The sequence below is a fragment of the Petaurus breviceps genome, unplaced genomic scaffold, assembly GCF_028583685.1.
Source record: "Petaurus breviceps papuanus isolate PSGF00001 unplaced genomic scaffold, PetGlider_PUasm1.0 90903, whole genome shotgun sequence".
NCBI classification, from domain to species: Eukaryota; Metazoa; Chordata; class Mammalia; order Diprotodontia; family Petauridae; genus Petaurus; species Petaurus breviceps.
In genome coordinates this window covers 10,671,162-10,695,837 of record NW_027187376.1, presented here as the reverse complement: position 1 = coordinate 10,695,837, position 24,676 = coordinate 10,671,162, and the positions used below count along the sequence as shown (strand labels likewise).

General features: G+C 37.0%; 1 protein-coding gene across 16 annotated transcripts in view; it reads left to right on the top strand.

Annotated features, from left to right (window-relative positions):
- The window catches only part of MAP2 (microtubule associated protein 2), a 373,092-nt gene that overhangs the window by 308,456 nt on the left and 39,960 nt on the right, over positions 1-24,676 (top strand). For 7 of the 16 annotated variants that reach the window (XM_069075243.1, XM_069075250.1, XM_069075242.1 and 4 more), the window contains 3 exons: positions 15,432-19,241; positions 19,466-19,672; positions 19,845-19,979. The exons of 4 other annotated variants lie outside the window; for them this stretch is intronic. In XM_069075243.1, coding sequence (XP_068931344.1) covers positions 15,432-19,241; positions 19,466-19,672; positions 19,845-19,979 — 4,152 coding nt within the window. Of the gene's footprint in view, positions 1-12,979; positions 13,238-15,431; positions 19,242-19,465; positions 19,673-19,844; positions 19,980-24,676 lie in introns of all 16 variants that reach the window. 5 more of the 16 variants (XM_069075251.1, XM_069075249.1, XM_069075248.1 and 2 more) reach the window with 2 other exon arrangements.

Below are 24,676 nucleotides of genomic sequence, written 5' to 3'. Positions count from 1 at the left end.
GAGGTATAAACACAAATTACCTAGATTGGATTTTAATATAAATAAACCAAAATATTTGGCCATTTGAGCATGTATATACCAGCTAGTTTAAGATGAAATTATTTTGAAGAGGTCAGTAATTTGTTAACTTCTATCTTTTTTTTTCAATTCTTAGTGATTTTGAGTGGTTTCTTCTTCTCTAAAAAACAGTGTGCTGTAGTGGAGAAAGAAGGGGTTTTGAAATCAGAAACACATGAATCCATGTTCTACCTCTGATATATACTGATTGGGTGACCCTGGGCAAATCATCTAACCTCTAAGTGCCCCTAAAGAAGTCTTTAAGACTAGAAATTACAGACAGAACTATTGATTTCATTGAAACATTTGATGATATAGTTGTCACTTTTCTAGAATTTCTGCACTGAAAGTTCCCTATGCCAGTGAAATCTCAAACCAGATACAAAATAATCTACAAGCTTTTGAACTCTATGTCAAAACAAAAGGATTCAGGAGGCCTTTACTTACCTTAGTACTTAAAATATGCTAAATACTGTAAGACAATAATGAAACAGATCTTGCCCTCAAGGAGTTTCCATTCTTATTGTCTACTCTAAAAATAGTAAAAAGTAATTTTATAATAAAGTGCATTCATCTCTAAGTGTCTGGTTAATCCTCCTAATTGACAGATTCATAGTCATTGAGCAGCTGAGTGCCCTCCTGAGGACATAAAATATCACAGCTTTAACAAGTTCTGACTTCCACTTTCTATCAGGAATGAATTCAGTGGCCAGGGGGTCTTTGCACAATTTAGAATTGTGAGGGACAGTCACCCTTTGGGATTCTACATAATGACTTTGCATCTACTTTATGAAGAAAATGCAACCCTGGAAATTACAACAAATTTAAGTAAAATATGAACAAAACATGGCTTGACTTGACTACCCCAAACATTTGATGATGTAGTCGTGACTTTTCTAGAATAATTTCTGTCCCCTTAATCCAGGAGTTGAGTTCAATAGCTTTTGTTATGGTAGCTTATTGGAGGGGAGGGGAAGAGGAAATAAGGTCATCTTACTTTTCATAGACTTACCTTGAAGATATAACTGGAAAGAACATTGGATTTGGAAAGAGAAAAGGCCTGTGCTTGCATTCCTGACCGCTACTTAATACTAGGTGTCTTTGTTGCCATATTTTTGTACTTTTCTAAGTCTTAAGCTACTTTCCTTATAAAATGATTGGGTCATAGATAGTCATCAAGGTCTATTCTAGATCCAGATTGGGATCTAGATCCCAGGGATGTAGGCGGTCCTAGGAAAGCATCAAAATTACTTTTCTATCTATGTTTTTAGGACCAACTTTTAATGGTTTGGGATTAAGTTCTGATTTTCATTGTTAAAAAAAATACACATGAAATTATGTCAAGAACCAATGCCTTGCTTTTAAAGTGAGAGATCTGAGTTCCAAGCACACAAAGAAGCAGTTTTAAAAATCAACTTATATCTGTTTTTTTCTCCATAATATTTTGCTTTTCATAATTAAAATTGATTGATATTTAAAGTGTAGAAATTATTTTACAAACCAGACGTTTAAAGCTAACTCAAATCTATAGTTTTGGCAGAGGGTCTGGTTAACATTCACCCCCTCTGATTGCCACAAATATGTAACAGGTGTGCAGAGTTATGAGGTAAAAATTGGCTAGGGCCCAACTGATATGTGCATGTGTTTAAATAGCTGTTGAAGCCAGTGAAATAACCAGTTACTTTTTAAAATAAGCAGTTTTATTTTGTTAGATAACTAAAATAAATTAATAACTTCTTACTAGTCAGTCTTTTTAAAAAATAGCTGGACTGGATTTACTGGAGTGTTTGTGTGTGTGTGTGTGTGTGTGTGTGTGTGTGTGTGTGTGTGTTTCACTAATATACAGGAAAAGTAAGGCTGAACTACAGTGGAGTTTTTGAAATAGGGAGTCAGGATAGAAAAAAGGTGAGATTTCTTTTTTTCTTGAAGATGGGTTAGTAATCATGTCCAAGTTACCTTAATCATGATTCTAACTGAAGTGACAAACTGATCAAGAAACAGGTCAACACTTCTAAGCAGAGAGGTAAAGGTTCTCTTACTTCTGAAATGAGCTAAGAGTAGTGATGAGTTAAAGGGCTTGTGACTTTGTACTAATTGTGGTGGGTTGTTTTTTGGTTTGGTTTGGTTTTTGATGATCTTTCCCCCAGAGGTTACATATAAAGGACCATTAAAAATAATAATTAAGATTGTTAATTGATATTATTTGTTAATGTATTATCATGATTGATCTTATATTTCTCTGTACTTATTCTCTGGTCCACTTGCAAAGATTTGTGACTTAATCATCAAATAAACAAGCAATATACCCAATAAACCCCAAAAGGGTTTATCAAGGAAGCTTCAACAAGCTTAAGCCTAATGTAGCCCTACCACTAAGCTACCTATTTTTTAAAATGATCTAGCTTCCTTTTTACCTTTGACCCCATGACTGTCCTGGACATTTGGCGTGCATTCCTGAAGAAAGTGAAAAGCCAGTGCAGGGACCACCGTACAACCAAGGTCAGAATTAGAGTGTTTCTACCCTCTCTTTAAGAAAAAAAAAAAAGTAAAATGTTGAAACTATTATTGTTCTAGTGTTCTTGTGAAGGAAATGCATCATTCCTATCATGAAGACAGTTTTCCTTCTCAAGTTAGTCTGTGGTGGCAAACACAGATGATGTGCCAACTGAGAAGTTCACAAGTTTTTCAAGATTGAAAGGACTGAGTAGTAGTTGTACCAGAAGCAGTTGCCTTCAGCTCTGTGCTTTGCAGCACTGCGCTGGGTCTTTGTGGGAAGTAAATCCATGTGGATTCACTGAAAATATCAGAAAATGGACTCTTTGAAGAGCATCAGACCATTTTAACCAAGACAACTATGATTCGAGGATCAATCAGAAAATTATTAAGTGCCTACTATGTGCTATGCACTGTGCATGATGCTAGGGATTAAAAAAAATGAATGAAACAATCCCTCCTGGGGCGGCCAGGTAGCACAGCGAGTAAGAGCACCGGCTCCAGTGTTGAGAACACCTGGAGATCGAATCCCAGGCTCAGACACTTAGCACCCACCCAGAAACACCTGGCCATGTAACCTTGAGCAAGTTACTTAACCCCAATTGCTTAGGGGCGGCCAGGTGGCTCAGCGAGTAAGAGCACTGGCTCCAGTGTCGGGATGACCTGGATCAAATCCGGGCTCAGATACTCAGCACCACACCCAGAAATAATAACTGGCCATGTAACCTTGAGCAAGTTACTTAACCCCAATTGCTTTAAAAAAAATAAAAATAAAATAAAAAAAAAAAGAAACAATCCCTCCTAGCAAAGAATCCACATCCTCACAGGAGAAGCAGCAAGGACATATAAGTACCTACAAAATAAATGTAATGAGAATAAACAAAAATACAGTAGTTAAATATAAAGTAATTTGGGAGGGACAGCCCAAGCAGGACAGACCATCTGGTATGGTAGAGGACATTGAATGCTTTGTAAAATTTCACATACTTCAAATAATATTTTCAAAGTATATTCTAGAACATAACCAGAATCTTGTGTTAAAGAGAATTTCAGAGATCTGATTCCATTAGTTGAAATACTTGAGTATCAAATTTGAAAATTCCACTTATGTAAAAATTGAGTATTCAAATACAAAATTAATTGTGATCTAGCTCATAACCCAGCTCAGTATTCCATGAGTCAGGATACCTTATAGTCAAATTCTGACATGACATGTGGTTGGTCTTTAGGATTAACACTGATGTCATACAGAGGTTCCACCATCCCCAAATCAAAAGCAGTTGCATGTGGGACTTAGCAAATAAAGAGAAAGGAAGATAACTAAGCATTTGCTGGGTGAGGTCCCCTTCTAACACTGGTCTTGAGATTATTCTATGCTAGATGGAATGTATTGAGACTGGTGAAACTCACCTCCAAAGCTCCATCACTTTTTCTACTTCATAATAAATAGCTTCCCTGTGGGGTTCCAGTGTCTTTAGATTTGAGGTCATTGATGGAATACAACTAATCCTATCCTCCTAAACACATATTGAGACTGGTTAGATCGGCATGCTTGAGGCCCTTGGGACTTCAAAGGAGACTTGAAATATAAATAATAATACCAGGCAGGAGTCCATTGGATTCTTCCAGGCATTCTTTTTGATGTTGCCAGACTTCAGGGGCAACCAAGAACTGAAAAGGAGCAAATTTTCAGAGAACTCTTTTGTTTTTCTTTAACTTTTCATTTCTGGGAGAAGGAAAGCTTTTTGAAAATATGAAACAATGTTTCTTTGAAAAGTTGCAGATCTAAGGCAAGGTTCTGGATTATTTCCAAGTTGTGGCAACTTCATAAAAGGGCAGCAGGAGCAGGATCAAATCTCTGGAAGAGTAAGTCAGATGAGTCATTGCCTTGAAGCTACCATTTCTGAAGCTTTAAGTGTTTTTAGTTTCAGCTTCATTTTCCAGGAAATCGGTGTTGAAAGCAAATCACAGAATACTTATTTTTGAATCTCTCACCTCGGCTGAGCTTGCTTAACATAATGGAAAATATTTTAAAAGGGTGAGATGATTAATAGACCCATTCATCCCTCCAAAATATTGATGGTTGTACAATGGGTCAAGATCAGTGTCCACAATTCAGTCAAGTGTTAGAGACTTTCTATAGTCCAATTTCTATCAGCTGATAAAAACAGTGAAGACAAAAACTTAAAATTAAAATGTTTAATACATAATACATATTAAATATAAAATTATAATATAATAAATGCTATAAATTGAAATATATGTATATAATTAAATGTTTAATTTTAGGTTTTTACCTTCACTATGTTAGAGTTAAAAAAGAAAAAAAGTAAAGCCATAAATAAACCTTTAAACCATAAGTATTGTATAAATATCAGTTATTATTATTAGGATTATTGTTCTTATTAGGTGGTCAAAGAAAGTTCTAAGCATCTATCCTGAAACAACAACCTTGAAGTCATCCATCAATAAAATACTTTAAGAGTTAACAAATTCAGTAGAAAAATTTTCTCCCCATCATGGTAATTATCTCCTTATCTCTCATTTTCGTTACTTGGCTGTGGAAAATAAATTATCACTCTGAAACTAAACATGTTATATTACAGAAAAAAATTATGTGATTCTCAGTTCTGAATTTCTAATGGAAATTCAATTTATAGCCATGTCCTTTAGCTTTTTTTCTAAGTTTATGCCAATAGGTATGAAGTTTACATATTTTATCCCAATAAGAAAGGAAATATTGCCCAGCTCAGCCAATAACTTGCATAAAGGAATGTATGAACCAGTTGCAATATGATTGGGGGAAGGAGGTGGAGAGACATTGAATTTTTAGTCACAAGACTTTAGTTCAAATTGTGATTCCATTATTGACTTCCTGAGTAAAACTGGCAAAGTCACTTAACTTCTCAAAATTTCAGTTTCTTCATTTGGAAAATGAAAGATCTGGACAAGATATTTTTAAGGTTCTTTCAAGAGCAAACAAAACAAAATAAAATCTGTGATGCCTGCTACTATATCATACTTCTATGGGGTATTACTCATTTTCATATTCTCATGGAAATTTCAGGATTTAAAAAATTCAAATGCTTCTCAGTTGCTAATTATACTTACATTCACAAATGTGTTCAGGTTGATAAATTTAGATATTGCTACATATGGATAAGGAGGTCTATGGAGAGAGGTGGTATTTAAGGCTAAAATACCTAGGATACCTAATTACATCAAACCAGAGACAGCCTTGTCTTTGTGAATGAGTGATTCCAAATAAGAATGAGTAGAAAAGGCAATAAATGAAAACATTCCATTTAGACACACAGACACAGACACATGCATGCACACACATAGTAATTTGAATAATTGGTCAGTTCTTTGCCCCTCTTGAAGCTGAGGTTACCTGCAATGTGGATACATCATGATTTCTTCTGGGACAAATGGACAAGAATACAATAAATGGTTTGATAGAAATTTTGGGATCATTCTAAATTATGTAATCATTTGTCAAATACAGAAATAAATGTACTTTTCTTTTTTTATTGAATAATGGTTTAAACCTTAACATGTTTGTAAATCTTGATATTAAAAAAGAACTTTTTATATGCTATCAATAAGGGGCTTTGACAAGATGATGTTTAATGTAACTTACAGTTCTAAAGTTTTATTAATCTATGTTCTTGAGGCCACCACAAGTTACATGTCTTAATAGGTTATGAAAAGAAATATAGAGCTGAATTTTCACCATCCTCATTATCTTAAAATTAAAAAAAAAAACACTTTCAGCAATATGCCTATCTTTGTAAAATTTTACTTTGGATTCAAACTCAACTTTGGGGGGAGACTGAAGAGTTCTTTAAAGGAAAAGGTAAATTCTATTCAATGGATAACTCTCTCTCTCTGGTTACAGTGGCCCCACAAAGTCAACTTTCCAGCTGTCCCTAAATTCAAGACACTGTAGTATTCAGAAGTTATAGATTGCTTCCTTATGGTCCTCAGTCCTCTAGGAAAATGTTTTCTCCCTAATGGGAGTCCCAGAGTCCTTATATCCCTTTAAAGGTAATGAGTGAGTTAAAGGTAGGCGAGAATATAATTACACATTTTTAATCGCCCTATTCAAATATAGGAATATATAGCCTCTATTTCACAGGAAGCAAGTGCTTACTTTAAATATACTTGAAATACTTAGATATTCATATAGATATGTAATCATATAGATAAGTAATAAATACTTCAATAGATATATAATAGGTTGAAGAGGTTGAATACGAAATACTTGACAAGCTATCTAATAGGTTGAAAAACTCTTCAAATGTGAAGTTTATGGATTTTTTCCTCAGTGAAATTATCTCCATACCCAAGCATTATTCAAGAAATTATAATCAGGGTGACGGTTTCATTTTCCTCTTTTGCATCTACTCAATGCACTTTATCTGGTCAGTCAACAATAACTTATTAAGTGCTTACCATACCAGGCTAAGCTCTGAGAATGCCAAGAAAGGCAAAAGTGGGGGCAGAAGTGAGTTCATTCCTTCTGTACTTTTCTCTCCTTTATCTAATGAATTCTGAAAGTATAGCATCTGGCTAATTTCTGCAATAAATGGTTTAGCAGTAGTGAAGGCAGGTGGGTTTTTTTTTTTTTTTTACAACTTTTGTAGCAGAAGAATACAAAAATCCCAAAGGTAAACCACCATTTATGGAGAACAAAAAAGGATGGTTTGTGCTGGTGGTATTTGGCTGAAAACTAATGACCCTGTAATCATATGAGCCAACTATAAGAAGATTAAAACCACAGGGCTGGAGGACTATTACTTCTACTAAGAGTTACTGCAAAACAGGATAGAAAAGAGAAGATAAAAAAATCTTTTAAATTTAGGTTATCATCAAATTATTTTAATCATACTTATGTGGTTTCACATTTAGCCAGTTTGAAGGGGGAAAGCTGATTTTATTGCACTGAACCTTATACAAGGGTGAGATACTGGCCTGTTTGGACAGGAATGATAGGTACTTCCAGAGAAATTCAGTGGGACACAGTCAGTAGAGTGTAGGGATATTGGAAGCTATAAAAAATAGATAATGTCAGTATTATAATGAACTAAAAATAATATGCATAGTAAAGCTTTAACCAGAAGGCAACTAACTGGAATCCCTGAATGATTTTTTTTCCCTGAATACTGACTGCTCTTAGGAGGAAGAAACAAATCCCAAGAAAGCAAGCTTATATCAGAGAGGTGTTCAAAAATACTAGTTCCCAGGGATCAATGCATATTTAACCCCATCTCTTCTACTGTCTGTATCTAATAGTCACGTATAGTGAGGATGAATATCCAAACTGGTGACCTCAAGCCATTACACTAACCTCAGTTATCCAAGAAAAATTTCATCATGTTCTCTGAGCCCTTCTTATTGACGCAGGAATGGAGACTGATATACTTAGAATGAGTTTTGAATATTTAATTTTCAACAAGCTTTCCTACAAAAAAGAATTTCTGACTAACCTTCTGTTAATCAGAAAATTAAAATAAGCAGCATGCCTCGTTCCCTGAGCATTCCAGTTAATTTCAGCACTTTATAGTATTCCAAATATGAAAAAGTTTTGCCCTTACTTTGTCACCTATTTTTAACAACTTTCTTTTTTGTAGCTGATGAAATTTACACATTTGTAAATGTGAGAAGATTGAAAATTGGTTTCTCCCTAAGGAAATGGTGGATTAATTTTTCTAGTGCTGTGTTTCCGTTCCAATGTTTCTATGGTTGTTTGAGCTTATTTGAAGAGATGATATAGAAGACTTCTGAAATGCACTAAGGCTGCACTGCCTGTGACTCATGTAGATCAATCAATGGCAATAAAATTGTCAAGAGGAATAAGTTGAATTCACTGGATATTGAAGCATGAAACATTCATCTCTTCCCATTATTCACTGGCTTTGACCTGGCTGATTTCCATCTCTTCATCCCACCCAGATGCTTCCATGGATCTCTCTATCCTCGTGCATGCCTCCATCCTGTCCTGTCTTATCTTGTGTCTGTCTGTCTTGTTTAGTTCTCCCTGCAGTTTCTTCCGTGTGTCTGTTTGTAGATGAAGGGGCTGAGGATAAAGTGGGACCTCTGCCCGCCACCAGCGGGGACAGGCGTAAGCTCCTAGCCCCCTCCATTTCAGTGTCTGTGCCTGATGATGACCCTTACAATTCAGATGAGGAGTACTATGAGCACCCCTTGTTCAGCTCAGAGTGGACTGACTCTAGTGTGCTCCCCAGTGCCACCAGGCAGATGGCAGAGGCCCTGTTGAGTCATGACAAAGGTGAACCAAGCATGGTCCCTTTTTGCTCCTCCTCCCCGCCCTGAAATCTTGACCACATTCATCATGTTACATGTGCCTTCATGTTGGGGAGGGAACAGAGACAATCTGTTTTTTCCACATGGAAATGAAGTCTTTATGTACATAATAAGTCCTCCACTTTCTTCGATATATAATGAACATATTTAAAAGGAAGATTTCATTCCAAAGAATAAGGTGAGAGCTTGATTCTGGGATAAATCCTTCCCATTGCCTATTAATAGATAAACCAGGGGATATACAAATTTCTCTTCTTCTTGTATAAGCTAACAAAGGTATATATGTTTCTTGTATTCTTTTGCCCAGGCTCATAGCATCATTGGAACATAATCCAAAAACAATGGGTTCTTCTTTTTTTTTTTTTGAAGCAATGGGGGTTAAGTAACTTGCTCAAGGTTACACCCAGTTATTTCTGGGTGTGGTGCTAAGTATCAGAGCCCGGATTTGATCCCAGGTCATCCCAACTCTGGGGCCGTTGCTCTTACTCACTGCACCACCTGGTCGCCCCTGGGTTCTTCTTTTTTAACTATGTGTAAAGTTTATAATGCATAAGTGTATAATTTAGGAAAAGGTCACTTCTCTAGTCTGTTGGGTCAGAAGTGATCTGAATTTACATTCAGAAACTGAGAAGGAAATCACTTGGTGACTGTTTTGAGGTAGCTATATGGCACAGTGGCTAGAGCATTGCATTCAAGAGTCAAAAAGTCAAGAGTTTAAATCCTGCCTTAGACATCTACTAATTATGTGACCCTGGGCAAGTTTCCTCAGCTATAAAATGGGTATAAAACTATACCTACCTGAAAGGGTCACTGTGATGATCAAATATTTTGCATATAAATAATTTGTAATTTGGACCAATGTCAATTGTTTTGCAGAATTTAAATTGCTATATATTTATTAGTTATGATTATGATTGTTATTTATTTTAATTGTTTTTGTTGAAATGGAATGAGATGAGACACACAGTTAATTATATAGTAACAATTTAATCAACACCACTAGGAAAATCAATTATTCTTCCTAAACTTTAAGGAAGACATTACTCTGGCAATGGAAAAGGCAAGTATGTGTGACTTCAATATTTAGAAATGTAGTTGTAGATGATCCTCTTATTGTGAATAATAACTGAATGTCTTATATCATACAACCTAATATCCTGCAGTCTGGTATAGATATTCTACAGTGAATATGCCAATCTTTCTTGAAACTAAAGTACACCCGTATATTGCCAGTCCTGATAAAAGTAAAGGACTATGTATTTATAAGAAAAAATCAGGGGGTGGTTAGGTGGTGCAGTGAGTAAAGCGCCAGCCCCAGAGTCAGGAGGACCTGGGTTCAGATCCAGCCTCAGACACTTCACACACACACACACACACACACACACACACACACACACACATACACACTCATAAAACATAGCTGTGTAACCTTGGGCAAGTTACTTAATCCCAATTGCCCTCCAAAAAGAAAAAAGAAAAAAATCAGTCTTCCAATGGTATCCAGAAGATAAAACCATAAAATCAAGAAAGTACAAGTGACTTGAGTGAAGGATGATTGGGATAGAGCAAATAAGTTTGATTTATAAAATGAGAACCAAAGAAATCTAAATGGATTTTGAAAAAACTTTAATTGTTTGTCACATTGAATCTAGCCTGGTAGCACAGGAGACTTAACACTAAAATTCTTTTAACTTGATCACAGAAATCAATTGCTTTATACCACCACGAAAAGGTGATTTAAATGAACTTGGTAAAATAGACTCAGAAAGGGAAAAATACCACTTTATAGAAATAAGCTCCCAAAGTAAAAATGTCAATTTGATTTAAATATTAATATACTGAATGATGGGGTAATTGAGCCCAGGCCCTAAGATCATGTCTCTGGAAGCCTCCCAATCTCTCAGTAGGCAGCTGTTCTGTGAGAAAATTTTCCCTTATTGAAGAACACATGCCCTTAAGCCAGATTGCCAAGGTTCATGCCTCTGGCAACTAAACAAAAACCTGTCTTTTCTCCCTCATCAACAAAGTTATCTCTGCAGACATCCTGCATTTTCCATCCATAGATTATAGACACTTATTATAGATTTCCAGAGATACCTGCACCCCTCCCCCCCCATATCCTTTAAAGTCCTTAGATTGCCTAATTAGCATTTGTGGCATTCCTTTCTTTTTTCCCTTTTCCATATAAGATAGCACCATCCTTACTATCTTGCAGGTTCCCTAAGAATCTTTGTCCACTTTTATGGGCATCATAATGAACTTTTTGACACTTGACTAAGATGCTTTTTGACACTTGCCATTCTAGGCAACTCTGCCTTGGCATTCTTGGGGTCCTAACCTTTTTATTTTGGTGACCTGTATGGGTATCGAATCCATGATCTTGGCATTATCAACATCATCCTCATTATCTCACAGGTTCCCTGAGAGCCTTGCCCACTTCTTTTGGCATCATAATCAACTTTTTCCACTTGACTAAGAGAAGGCTTGAGTGTGTGAATTCATTCCAAGCAACTAAACCTTGGCATTCTCAGGGTCCCAGCCCCCCCAAACCTCTTCATACATATGTGCACTCAGTTATATGAGTAATAATTTTTGTATCAGAAATAAAATGTGGAAAAAAATCACATTTTATTCTAGCAATGTCTATTCTTCCCATTATTCTTAAAACTAAAGGTCATGTGATATTTCCAGTATAACTTTCCCATTGAGATTTAATTCAACTCGAAAAATGTTTCACTACAACTACAGTTCTTCATTGATGTGAATATTTTCCAACTAATTTCTCTTCATTTACATTTCACATGTAAATGGAAAAACAAATGGATAAAACATTTTATTAGGTTTGGGAATTTGTTATTATTATTTAAAATTTAAATGCTTGTACTATGACCTGGTGGTTTTTAAAAGTTCCTCCTAGGATATGCAAGGCATCATTTTATTTTGCCTTCTCAGACCTTTTGATATAAAATTCTTTAAACCAATGCTTACCAAAAAAAATGTACACGTGTTCCCCATTCTTTTGAATTCAAGAGGAAGGATATGAGTGGCATTATTTATGTCAGGAGTTCCATTAATGTGATAGAAATTGTGTACAAGAAACAAGTTCTACAAAATATTATGATTTTATGTTTTTCCTTAACATTATTTTTCAAAATGTTTTGGAACCTGACTTGATTTTTTTCATTTTCTTCTACATACCATAGAGAATGGAAGGGACAACTGTGTAACTTTTTGCCCTAGAAATAGGGGGATGGAAATTAGACCTGTGACTTCATTAATATATGGAATTCTCAGATGAGGTGATTCCCTCTATCCACCAGAATAGGTTGGCACCTTTTCTATCATGTATTGTCACAGAGAATTGTCTAGAACATTGACAAATTCCTTTCATAGGTTTACACAGCCAGTATGTCAGAGTAAGGTCTTGAACCCAGGTATTCTAAGCTTCAAGGTTAGTTCTCTATTTACTATCCTATGCTGCTTCTTGTACAATAGAAATATTGAATAAGTTCTAGTAAGTATTGGTGGATTTTACAGTAAATAAACCAAGGTACTTGATCTGTCTTTTTTCCCTCCAAGAAAAATTGTTCTTTAACAGTTTATTTTGTTACGGCTCTACAAAATTGTGATCAATTATTATGTAGAGACTTCCTGCATTGGAAAAAACAGCATCTAACTAACAATTGCAGCGCTTTTCTGAGTACATCAATACCACTACATTTCATAATCATCTGTTAACAAGTAGCACCATCTCTTATTTCCAGCAAAGATTCAACATGTTTTCAACCTATGGTCATTTCTGCTAAGGGAAAATAGAGCAATAAAACTCTTCCAGCTCTTAAATTTCAAAATAAATGGCATTTCAGAGAATAAAATGCATTCTCATTAAGTGGTTGTGCACCATAATATATGAACCAGTAAAAATGTATCTTGCATCATAATATTAATTTGTTCATTCTAATGGTACAAGAAAGTCTACTTGTGGTTGCCATTATACAATGGAGATAGAGCTGAAAGTGTTATGTTTATAAGGGCTCTGTTGAATGTTGTACAGTGTATTGTCTGTAGTCCTGATGTCAACATCTTTTTCATCCCTAAGAAGAAGTAACTGTAGAGGGTCCAGTGGCTGAGGAAGCAAAACCTGCTGCTCTTCCTGAAAAAGAATGGGGCAAAGAGTGTGGGCCTGCTAAGTCCTCAGATCAACCAAAGGGCCTCAGTGAGGTCCAAGTGGATTCTAGTTCCAAAGCCAAAATAGTTCCTGAAGAAAGTGTTTTCACTGGGGAACCACTTGAGAAAAGTATAAAAGTGGTCCAGGAAGTGACTCTGGATATAAAAACACCTTTCTCTGCTGGGGAAGGTGTGTCTTCTTTAGGATTTGCATGTGTTTGCTTATGAATAGACTATTTTCTAGCTTTTCCAACTTGGCACTTTCCCAAAGCTGTTCCATCTCTTATTATTCTCATTTTTATAGCGCTCCTGTTGTTGTGCTTAAAGAAAACATAGCTTGTATTTGCATCGGTGCCCATGACCGTGACCGCATGGTTTCCTGCTGTCGCACCAGACTTTTGATTTTACTTTGCTATGATACAATATGCTTTGCAGCTAAGCTGATAATGTCACCTGAGTGCTTTTCCCTTCCCCATTTCAGATGTTTGCCAGTCACATTGCTAATATGTGTACACTTTTATTTTATTTTATTTTTTTTAATTTTTGGTGCAGAGATTCATCTGCTTTTTTTTCCCCAAAAACTAGATCTATTGACTTGGACAGTGATACCAAAAGCTTAAACTCTAGATGTGTTTTTGTTTGCAGTGCAGCGTGCTGTATTTTTATGCTTTAGTGCATTCTGGTTTAGTTTTCCTTGAGCTACTGCTGATGCTTCTCATGTCATACCCTTTCCATTTATTGCAGCCTATCCCTTTGGTCATTTCCAAATTTCTTGAGTTTTCATCCATCTGACCTTTATTAGAAGTTTATAAAATATTTCTTTTCTATTGTTACAACAGGATACACAAGTACTTAAGGTAATGATGTTCCAAAACACTTTCTTGTTAAGAGATGGTTGAGTTTTATTCTTCCTTTCTAAACTTTGCAAAGTACAGGGTAGCTTAAAAGTCTTACTGTAATTTTATGCTTTAGTAGTTATTAGCTAAATTATTGTTAGCTAATAGCTATCAAAGTTTAAACTGCAATAAAAACCCTCGGACCATTCCGTAATTCCATTTGGTCCAACTGGCACATAGACCTTAAGCCACTGGTAGAACCAGGCAAGGTGGTACACAGCTATACTCAGTCCCTATTGCCAGATAGATTGAGGGTGGTAGATCATCTGAGTTCAGGTACCCTGAACTCAAGTAGAGGTAAAGTTAATTCAGTATCTATGCTAAATCCAGCACCAATTTGGTGAGCTCTTGAGAACTGAGCACCTTAGGCTGCTGCCTAATGAAGGGGTGAATTGGCTCAGGTCAGTAAAACAGAGCAGGTTATCCTGATCTGTTTGGGGATGAGGCCTGTGAGTGACTGCTATATTTCCAGCCTGTGTGAGAGAAGATCCAATCTCAAAAAAAACAAAACAAAACAGTACAAGTCATTAGTGCTATCACTGGTTACCACAGTCAAAGAAAACTCATAATAAATTTAGCATTTTTGAGGCTAATAGGCAATGTTTCTTCAGTTTCCAAAATTCCATCATCTGAGTTGTTCAAAACCAAAGAAAAGAAAAATTTTAGAATTGACATTTATTTTAATTTTCTCAGTTGTTTCGATCTTCAATCTTTATTACTTGTTTAAAAAAAAACATTTCATTGAGAGACCATGATACAAAGTATCTTAAAATATTCAACCGTTGTTGAATCATAAAAAAGAGTTGAGTTTTAACAGATGACAAATTAAATTTTTCCCATATTTCTTGTCTCTTTTTAGGAGTTAGTTTATAAGCTATTGGTTAACAGTAATATAAATTATTTCCTTATAAATATGAAATATACAATTATATTTGAAGATTCATATCAATGATATATTGATTAGTTTAAAAATGGGCCTGATGTCTAATAGAAACCCCTTCTTCTTGAAATACTCACAATCCTATTTTTTACGGAAGTAATCATTCTTCCTACCTATAACCTGTTATTATACTTGGTGTTGAGAAAACTGGTGCAAAAGATTAGTGGAAATCAATATCTTTCTTTCTCTGTTCAGCCTTGAAAGTTGTATCATGCCCTCTGTGGCTTGCTAAGTAATTTTTTTTTATTTGAAATGTATATCTGAAGGCAAATGCACATTTTACTCATCTAAAGCATATTTCTCATACAAATATGAGGGGTGAGAAGTTGCACAAAGACAATTATAGGTAGAGCCCACACCAACAATAGTAAACATACATCTTAGTCTTACCATTTTCATACTGATTTTTAAATAGTGTGCCTGCATGTTTCCATGCATTTTTTTTCTTTTTACCTTCCCATCCATTAATCATGTCAAAGAATGATTATGAGCTGTTTGCCTAAATGCACTGTGTATGACTTGTTTAAAAAGCAACCCAATTACTTCAGATTTACTTACAGCCTCGAAGATGGAGTTCCATGAACAACAGGGCACTGGCCCTCTCACAGTTGAACCATTAGACAAGAAGGAAAAGGAACCTGGGAAAGGAAGTAAGCCTGCTGAACTGCCTAAACTTGATGCCTTAGTCACCCAGCCAGCACAACCTGAGATTGTAGATAAAAAGGATGTACATGGCAAAGAAGATAGGAAGGTACCTCTTACACCATTTGAACAGACTTTCGGGGAGAAGCTAGAGTACATGCAGCAGAAAAGTGAACCAGTCCCTGCAGAACTTGGTGTGGGTTTTCCCACAGAGACTGTATTTCAGAAAGAGCAAAAAGACTTGTCCATTGAAGTATCCAAGGACGAATGGAGTACATATAGTCAATTATCTCCTGTCCCTCTCACCCCCATGAAAGAAAGCTATGAAGTTCAAGAAATCACAAAATGGGCCGGGAAAAAATTGGACTCTCCAAAGCCAACTCCCTTTGGAAGTGTGAGCTTTCCTTTACTTTCTGAATCGAAGTCTGATTTGTCAGATGCCACTAAAGATAAACTTCTTTCTGAAGCACTACCCTTGGCACCAGAGACACTGAAGCCAGAAGATAAAAAGCCTAAGGAAGAGTCCAGTGGCCCACAGATAGCCAAAGAGATTCCAAAGGATGAACAGATCCTTATGGAAAAAACCTTAAAAGCAGGGGAAACAACAACCTCAATGGAAATTACACCATCCATGGAAGCTGGCAAACCAACTGTAACAGAAAGTCCTATTAAGAAAATATCCGATGTTGGGGCAGAAAAAGATGTAATAAAGCAAGACAGTGAGCAGAAAAAAGAACCTTGTACATTCAACGGACAGAAGTCTACTTTATTGGACAGTGAACTTCATCCAAAACCAGAAGAGAAAAATGTCATTCCTGAAAAGAAAACTATGCCAAAAGAAGGTGAGCCCCAGAAGATATTAGATGAAGAGATGGGCATCATCAGTGTCTCAACAGAGAAAACATTCCAACAGGAAGAAAAGAAAGACCATAAAGCTCCCATTGATGATTTAAGACATGATGCATTCCCTGAAGGCCTAGAACAAGTGCTCTCAGGTGCAGCCACAACTTCAAAAATGTTGGATAAAGCCTCTGATGAACTAGGTCTTCTCAGTGAAAAGAGTGCAACCAAGGAACTGTTCCGAGAGGAAATTGTTGAAAAAGACATTGAGGCCCATAGGGCAGGGGTTGCAGCCTCCCTTGATTATGAGAGGCAGCTGGATGAAGACAAATCTGGAATGTCAAAGTATTTTGAAACCTCCACATTGAAAGAAGAAACCACAAAAAGCATCCAGTCTGGCAGTGATTACTATGAATTGAGTGATACAAAAGAAAGCGTCTATGAATCCTATGACACAGTTTCACCTATACATAAAAGTTCTGAAAAGGAATTTTACCCAGGGAAAGAGCAGCAAGCTCCCATTTTAGAGGGGGGATACAGTACCCTGGCACAGAGCTATCCATCTGACCTACCTGAAGAACCTAGCTCTCCGCAAGAAAGGATGTTCACCATTGATCCAAAAGTTTATGGAGAAAAAAGAGATCTCCACAGTAAAAATAAGGATGATTTGACACTAAGCCGAAGTTTAGGACTTGGTGGTAGATCTGCCATAGAACAAAGAAGCATGTCCATCAATTTACCCATGTCTTGCCTGGATTCCATAGCACTTGGGTTTAACTTTGGTCGGGGACATGATCTCTCTCCACTGGCTTCTGATATTCTAACTAATACTAGTGGGAGCATGGATGAAGGGGATGATTACCTTCCGGCCACAACTCCTGCCCTAGAGAAAGCTCCTTGTTTTCCAATAGAAAGCAAAGAGGAAGAAGAACAGTTGGAGGAGGAGAAAGTGACCAGAGCAGAGAATATCCAGGTAGAATCATTGTGTGAGTCACCTTTCCTGGCCAAAGATTATTATAAAAATGGGTCTGTGATGGCCCCTGACTTGCCCGAAATGTTGGATCTAGCAGGCACAAGGTCCAGGCTAGCCTCTGTGAGTGCAGATGCTGAGGTGGCAAGAAGGAAATCTGTACCATCAGAGACACTGCTTGAAGAGAGCACCACTGGCTTGGCTTCCCTAACTGATGAAAACCATGTTGCTGCAAAAGCAGACAGTCAGCTTGAGGATCTGGGTTACTGTGTTTTCAATAAATATACAGTTCCTCTGCCATCACCCGTCCAGGACAGTGAGAATTTATCAGGTGAAAGTGGCTCCTTCTATGATGGTTCTGATGACAAGATCCGAAGAGATTTGGCCACAGATCTTTCATTGATCGAAGTGAAATTGGCAGCAGCTGGAAGAGTCAAAGAAGAGTTTAGTAGTGAGGGAGAGCTATCTCAGCCCATCGCTGGAGATAAGTCAGGTCTTGGTAGAGAGGTTGATCATGAAAGGAAGAGTAATGATAAATTGGATACTGTGATAGAAAAGAGTGAAGAACACATGGAATCCAAAGAAATTCTTCTGGAAGAAAAAGAACACCCCAAAAAAGTAGCGGAGGGAGTGGATAAAGTTGAAGCATTTGGAACAGGAATGACCTTTGAACAAGTATTTGGCAAAGAGCCCATCAAACCAAAAGATACTTCTATCTTCATGAGTGAAAAGGGCGAAAAGAGTCTTAGTTCAGTACCAGAGGTGGCTGAAGCAGAGCCATCCCCAAAAGTGGACCATGGATTGGAAGCTGCTGCCAAGAAAGTTGAGCAGAGTCAACCTGATGCTAAGATCAGTGACTTTGGGCAGGCTGCTTCAGGACTGGAAGCAGATACCAAAAAAGAAACAGAACCTCATACCCAGGCTGCTCAACAGGACAGGACCCACTTGGCCAAACCCCCTGAGGCAGACGCATTTCCCAGTATTGAGCCCAGCCACCAGAAAGAGAGCAGCAAGGTTTCTGAGACAGAAGTTAAAGAAAAAGTGGCCAAGCCTGACCTGGTGCACCAGGAAGCAGTAGATAAAGAGGAGTCCTATGAGTCAAGTGGCGAACATGATCACACTCCTGAGAGTCTGACTATGGAGTCCTTGAAACCTGATGAGGGCAAGAAAGAAGTGACCCCAGAAGTAACTGTACTGCAGGAGGACATCACAATCAAATTGCCAGCGGAAGAGCCTCCAGCAGCAACTGCTTCAAAGAGTTACGAGGTACAGGCTGAGGGGACTGATATCCAGATGGAGCAAGTTCAGGAGACAAAAGAAGAAGTCAAGGAAACTCCAGACATCTCCATCACTCCCTCCGAAGTCATCGAACCATTGCTGCAAGGGATTGTATCTGAACCAGAGGAGGCTCCCAGGGAAGAAGAGGAAGAAATAGAAGCCCGGGGAGAAGCTGATAAACTGCTTTTCCGCTCCGAAACTCTCCAGATAACAGACTTGAGTGTTCCAGCTGTCAAAGAGGAATTGGTGGAGTTGGGTGCAGCTGAGATGCCTGAGTACAAGGGAGTAATTGAGTCAGTGGTGACCATTGAGGATGACTTCATCACCGTAGTGCAAACCACAACAGATGAAGGGGAAACCGGTTCCCACAGTGTACGCTTTGCTGCCCTAGAACAGCCTGAGATGGAAAGGAGGTCCTCTCCTCCTGAAGAAGAAGAGCCACAAATAGAAGAAGCTGCAGAAGCACTCGGAGAACCCAAGGAAGGCTCCCCGGAGGCCCCTGCCTCCCCGGAAAAGGAAGAAGTTGGCTTTTCTGAATACAAGACAGAAACATATGATGATTACAAAGATGAAACCACCATTGATGACTCCATCATGGATGCTGACAGCCTCTGGGTGGATACGCAAGGTGTGCATTATCCTTTTTTTTTTTAATTTCTTGCTACTTAACAAAACGTAATAACCTAATGGACAAAAATTATAAATGTCCAGTGCCCCAAATAGTTATAAATGCCCTAACACCTTAAAGTGTCCCTATATTTCATTTTTTTAAACCGCAAGGACCTTTGATGCCCCTTACTAATTTCTGATGTCGCTGTTGTTCTGTTGTTATGATTTCCTTTGATCCCACAGATGATGATAGAAGCATCATGACAGAGCAGTTAGAGACTGTTCCTAAAGAAGAGAAAGCAGAGAAGGAAGTTCGGAGATCATCTCTCGATAAACATAGGAAAGAAAAACCCTTTAAAACTGGGAGAGGCAGAATTTCCACTCCTGAAAGAAAAGTAGCTAAAAAGGAACCTAGCACAGTCTCCAGGGATGAAGTGAGAAGGAAAAAAGGTTCATTTAACAATCATTATTTTCTTATTTTTTTGTGTATGCCAAGTACTTCACGGTTACTGTTTTGTGGCCAGTACAGTGGTAACTTTAATAATTGATCAGATTTTATTCGGTTTTATTGAACTTGTTCATTTTTTCCTGATTGTGTGCTTTTGTGTTTTCTTATCCATAGCAGTTTATAAGAAGGCTGAACTTGGTAAAAAAACAGAAGTTCAGGCCCACTCTCCCTCCAGGAAAATCATTTTAAAACCTGCTATCAAATATACTAGACCAACTCATCTCTCCTGTGTTAAGCGGAAAACGACAGGTGACTGTGTTCAATTCTGCAATGTGGCTGGCAAACATAGACACCTACTTTTTTTTTTAATCCCATTGCCTAAGCAGCTTCTTCATTTTATTTTTTTTCTTCTGAGACCCTACAATGTCATAAACAATATTGCGATTAAGCGTGTTGTATCATTGTTTTGTTTTGTTTTCCCCCATACAGAAGTCATTATCACATATATGCTTGTCATGCTCAGACGTATCAGTGCGTGAGTGTATCTATCCTAGCATTGTGTTTTACTGTTCTGTTTTACAGATCTTGCTTTCCATTTTGTGTGTTCTGGTGGGAAAATGGTGACAATTTTCACCGTAGTATACATCTTCATTTATTTTGATTTTTTTTCTCCTCATGCCTAAAAAGCCATATGTATTTTTCATATTTTCTACATCAGCACTGCCAAATCTGTTACTGATGTTGATGAATTTCATTATGATGACCAAGAGAATCTGAGGGTTTATTAAATGAAAATGAAAGAGAAAAATTATGGTAAATTTAAATGGCACTGTGTGATTTGCAAAATGCTGTTGCTTTAGAGGGAAAGAAAATGGAAGGGAAGTTGTGAGAATATTATAATCTCAGCAAATGTTATTTCTCAGCAATCCAAAATTAGCAGGACTTTCCATTCAGGAGCACTGCATTTTCTGTGCTGATGCTTTGAAATCAGGATAAAGAAATATGATGGGCCAACCTAGTGAAATTTACCTGCACAGTCAGGACATACTGATATTTAGATAAAACTGGTTTTCTGTGGCTTTCTGAGCCTATAAAGCCTTTTCTATTTTTTTTTTTTACTGCCTCCTTATTTGTCTTTATTATGTGACGTACCATAATCTATATCATTAAGTCTGGAAAGGTAGGGGATGAAATATCCTACAGCAATAATATATGGGAGCTCATACAGCTACCTGGATCCTAAAACATAATTTGTGTGTATCATAGGTGAACTATAGATATATGACAATGCTACACTATCTAATTTGGTACTGTGTTTTATCATCTTAACTTCTGTTAGCTGGCAGGAATATAGACTACTCTATGAGACACCAGATATACAGAGCAATTAAAAAAGAATCCCTTTCCTTTCTTTCCAAACCACATATGCCCCTCTAATAAACCTTTGGGGAAGTTTTCTCTGAAGGTTTATAATTGCTCAAATCATGACCTATGAGTCTTGGAATCTGTTTGCTTGTGGGGTTTCTTTAATATCATCTAAAGAACAAAATAATTCATGTGCTTTTTTTTCTATAGTAATTAGTAGATATGCTTCCTTTCAGGCCCTGTGTATTTAGGGCATATTTGGAGAGTGTGTTATAATTACACATGGACCCCTGATGTTAAAACTTAGAATTTGGGGTTTTGGCATTGTCAGGGCTATGGTGAATTAGGAACTAAATGGGTCATTAGGAATCATGTTTCATTAAATTACCTTTTTAGGTTTTCAGCACCTTCCACTTTGATATATTTCTTCTAGTTAGATAAATGGGTGGCTAGACTGAGTCACCTGGGCCTGGCTTGGGAACCTGTAGCACACAAGCTTCTAATTTGCAGCTTTATCACTTCATATACCCTTCTGGCAAGGACTGTACGATTTTATCAGAACTAAGCAGAGAAGTTGGCATAGTGAGTTTGTGTGTGTGTTTGTCCTGTCTAGAGCTGAGAAATAGTTAGTGCTACTAATACTCACATACCCCTGAGCTTTAAAAAGGCTAAAAAGCCCCCAAGAAGGAAATGAGACACTAGTTTTGCCTCATGTCTGGTATTTGTTTTATGTGGTTTATTAGGCACTAATATCCATCACTTGTCATTTTCTCTGTACATTACAGGGTGGTGTCTTAAACAGACTAGGTAGTATGAAGGAGTAGGTTAAGTCAGTCTCTGGATCATCGTGCCAGAAGGAGGCTAAATTTCTCACTATTGACGAAAATCTAATCATTGTAAAAATTGTATGTTCCCAGTTTTAGAATCATTTTCTTACTACAAGTAAAAAGACAAAAATTATTAGTTTCCCTAGCAAAACATTATGTATAGTTTATAAAGAAATATTTAAGATTTGGTGGGGAGAAAGATTATGATTTACCTCTTTCTTAGGTATAAGAGTTTTTACTCCATCCCATATAGTTACACGTTCAATATTTCAAGGGTCAAGGTTGTGTGACATCAGTGGGAAAACATGAAACTATGACTTGGGGAACATTTCTTTTATGAAACAATAGAAAACTTAAGTCACTGGTACACAAAGCAAAATTACCCATTATTTTATTTTATTTTATTTTTAAAGTTGTGTATTGGATAATATAGGAGCATCCTTCATCCAACCAAAATTAGCATTCTTTTTTTATACTTGGATGAATTTATGATCCACTGATGGGTATAATCCCTCAGCCCAACACCTTCTCTTTCTTACGTGTTATTCTTAGCCACACCTTTCATTATAGCTTTCCAAGAGGTGCCATCTATGGAGTTAGACACCTTCCTCTGTTTCTTTCAATATTTTGTGGATACTAGGGCACAGTGTTCAGGTTATCCAGCCACTATTTTTTGATTGTCACTACATAACTGGACACTGACCTAGCCCAAAACAATAGACAGAACATGGAAACCCCTTTTCAAAGAAAAATTTATCTAAGTCTCAGTGATTTAAAAATCTGTGGAACCAAAACATAAAAGTGGAAAGGTACTTTTTTGCCCCTGAGAAGAGTTAATTTATAAGTTATTGCAATATCCTTTGAACAAAATGAATCATCATGCTATCTTGACAATTTTGTCAGTAATCAACAATGCATCATTAGAACCACAAATTGTGAAACAATCCTGTTAGCAAATAAGTCAGAGGAATAGGGGGGAAATTTTCTGTTTAAATTGAGCTTTCCTATTTTATGAAAGAGGGAAGGGAAATAAAAGAAGTAAGATCCTTGGGAGGGAGCTGGGAGAATGACCATAAAAAGTTTGTTTCATCATCTAAACATCTATTCCAACGTCTACATCACCATCTACTAGTGTGAACATATAAGATCCTACTACCATTGCTACTAATATCCCCAAAGTCACAGGGAATAGAATGTGCAATTTATTAATTTGTGACCTGAAGGAAATCACCTCATGTTATTAAATTGCACCACTGTGACCCTAGCATTAAATCTGTTTGTTTGGTCATTGTTGTTATTGTTATCATTGTTTGATTTGGGGAGAGCTCAAGTTGAAATTTATTTGAATTTTTATCAAAGCTACAAGGAATTGATTGAAGGGTTTCTTAATTCACATGAAGTTGTGGGATCAGGTAAGTCATCAACAGGAAAAGCCATTGTAAAATTGCATAAGAGAGGAGGAAGTTCAGAAACCATAGAAACACATGACACCTGGAAAAAGAAACAGCAGTAACAGATGTGGTCATAGCAATGCAGGGAGTGCATGTTTACAAGACATCCTGCTTTACATCCTAAACTTTTCAAATGTTTCTCTCTTTTTCTCCCCTTTCTAAGTTTTCCCTACCCTCTATCCCCTTCTCTTTTTGGACATTTTCAAGTTGGGCAAAATGTTTTATGTATATACATGTATGTATGTGAAAATATTAGGAATTGAGGGCTGAGGAAGGCTTGGGACAAGCCAACATTGACAAATTTAATGAGAAGTGGCAAAGATTTCTGAGAACATGGCAAAACCTTATAGATCCAGAATAAGAACTGAGGATCTTTAATGAGTCCTCATGGTGTAGATTATCATTTTCAAAAAATGTAAGCTGTACTTTTTTCTTTGCTACCACCACAATAAAACAAAACTTTGGAGTAAATGAACAATCTCAAACAGTGCATAAATCTTGGGTTGTGTAGGAATTTAGGGTTAACAAATGTTAGTGGGGAAGTCTCAGGACAGAGGTCAGGGACAGGTTTGAAAATTTTAAAGAAAGCATGCTAAAGAAATCTGGGCTTAGCATTGGGGACCTGTGTTCTGATCCTGTCTCTGCTACTAATTAATGTGACCCTGACTATCTAATATAACCCCTTCATTTTAGAGATGAAAAAAGCAAGACTCAAATTGGATAAGTGATTTGCTCAAGGAGTAAGTGGCAGAGTCAATATTTAGTTCCTTCCATTCCTAACACTCTGTGATCCCATATAAGACTAAATGCAGTACTTCCCCTTTTTTATTGAGCTAGAGTTCATAGAGATCACTTGGGGTATGTGGGGAAAGGGACACCAGAGAGGTCTTGACAATAATTTACTTTTAGTTGTATAAACTTGTACTTTATAAACTTATATTTAAAACTGATAAACTTACTTTGCTTTATATAAAACCTTTGGAGTAAAGAAAAAAAAAACAGATGGGATTTTTTACTTCCAAGCCACAGAATAACAAAACTAGGAGGGATATTGGAAAGGGTAAAGAGAGTAGGGAACCTTAATAAGGAGGAAAATGTGGGCTATGTAAAACTGGATCAAAGAATATGAGACTGCTTAACAACCCATAAAAGGAGGAGGAGTGGTAGCAGTGGTAGCAGTGGTAGCAGTGGTAGTAGGGATAGTAGTAGTAGTAGTAGTGGTAGTAGAAGTGGTAGTAGTAGTAGAAGTGGTAGTAATGGTAGTAGTAGAAGTGGTAGTAGTAGTAGTAGTAGTGGTAGTAGTAGTAGTAGTAGTGGTAGTAGTAGTAGTAGTAGTAGTAGTAGTAGTAGTAGTAGAAGTGGT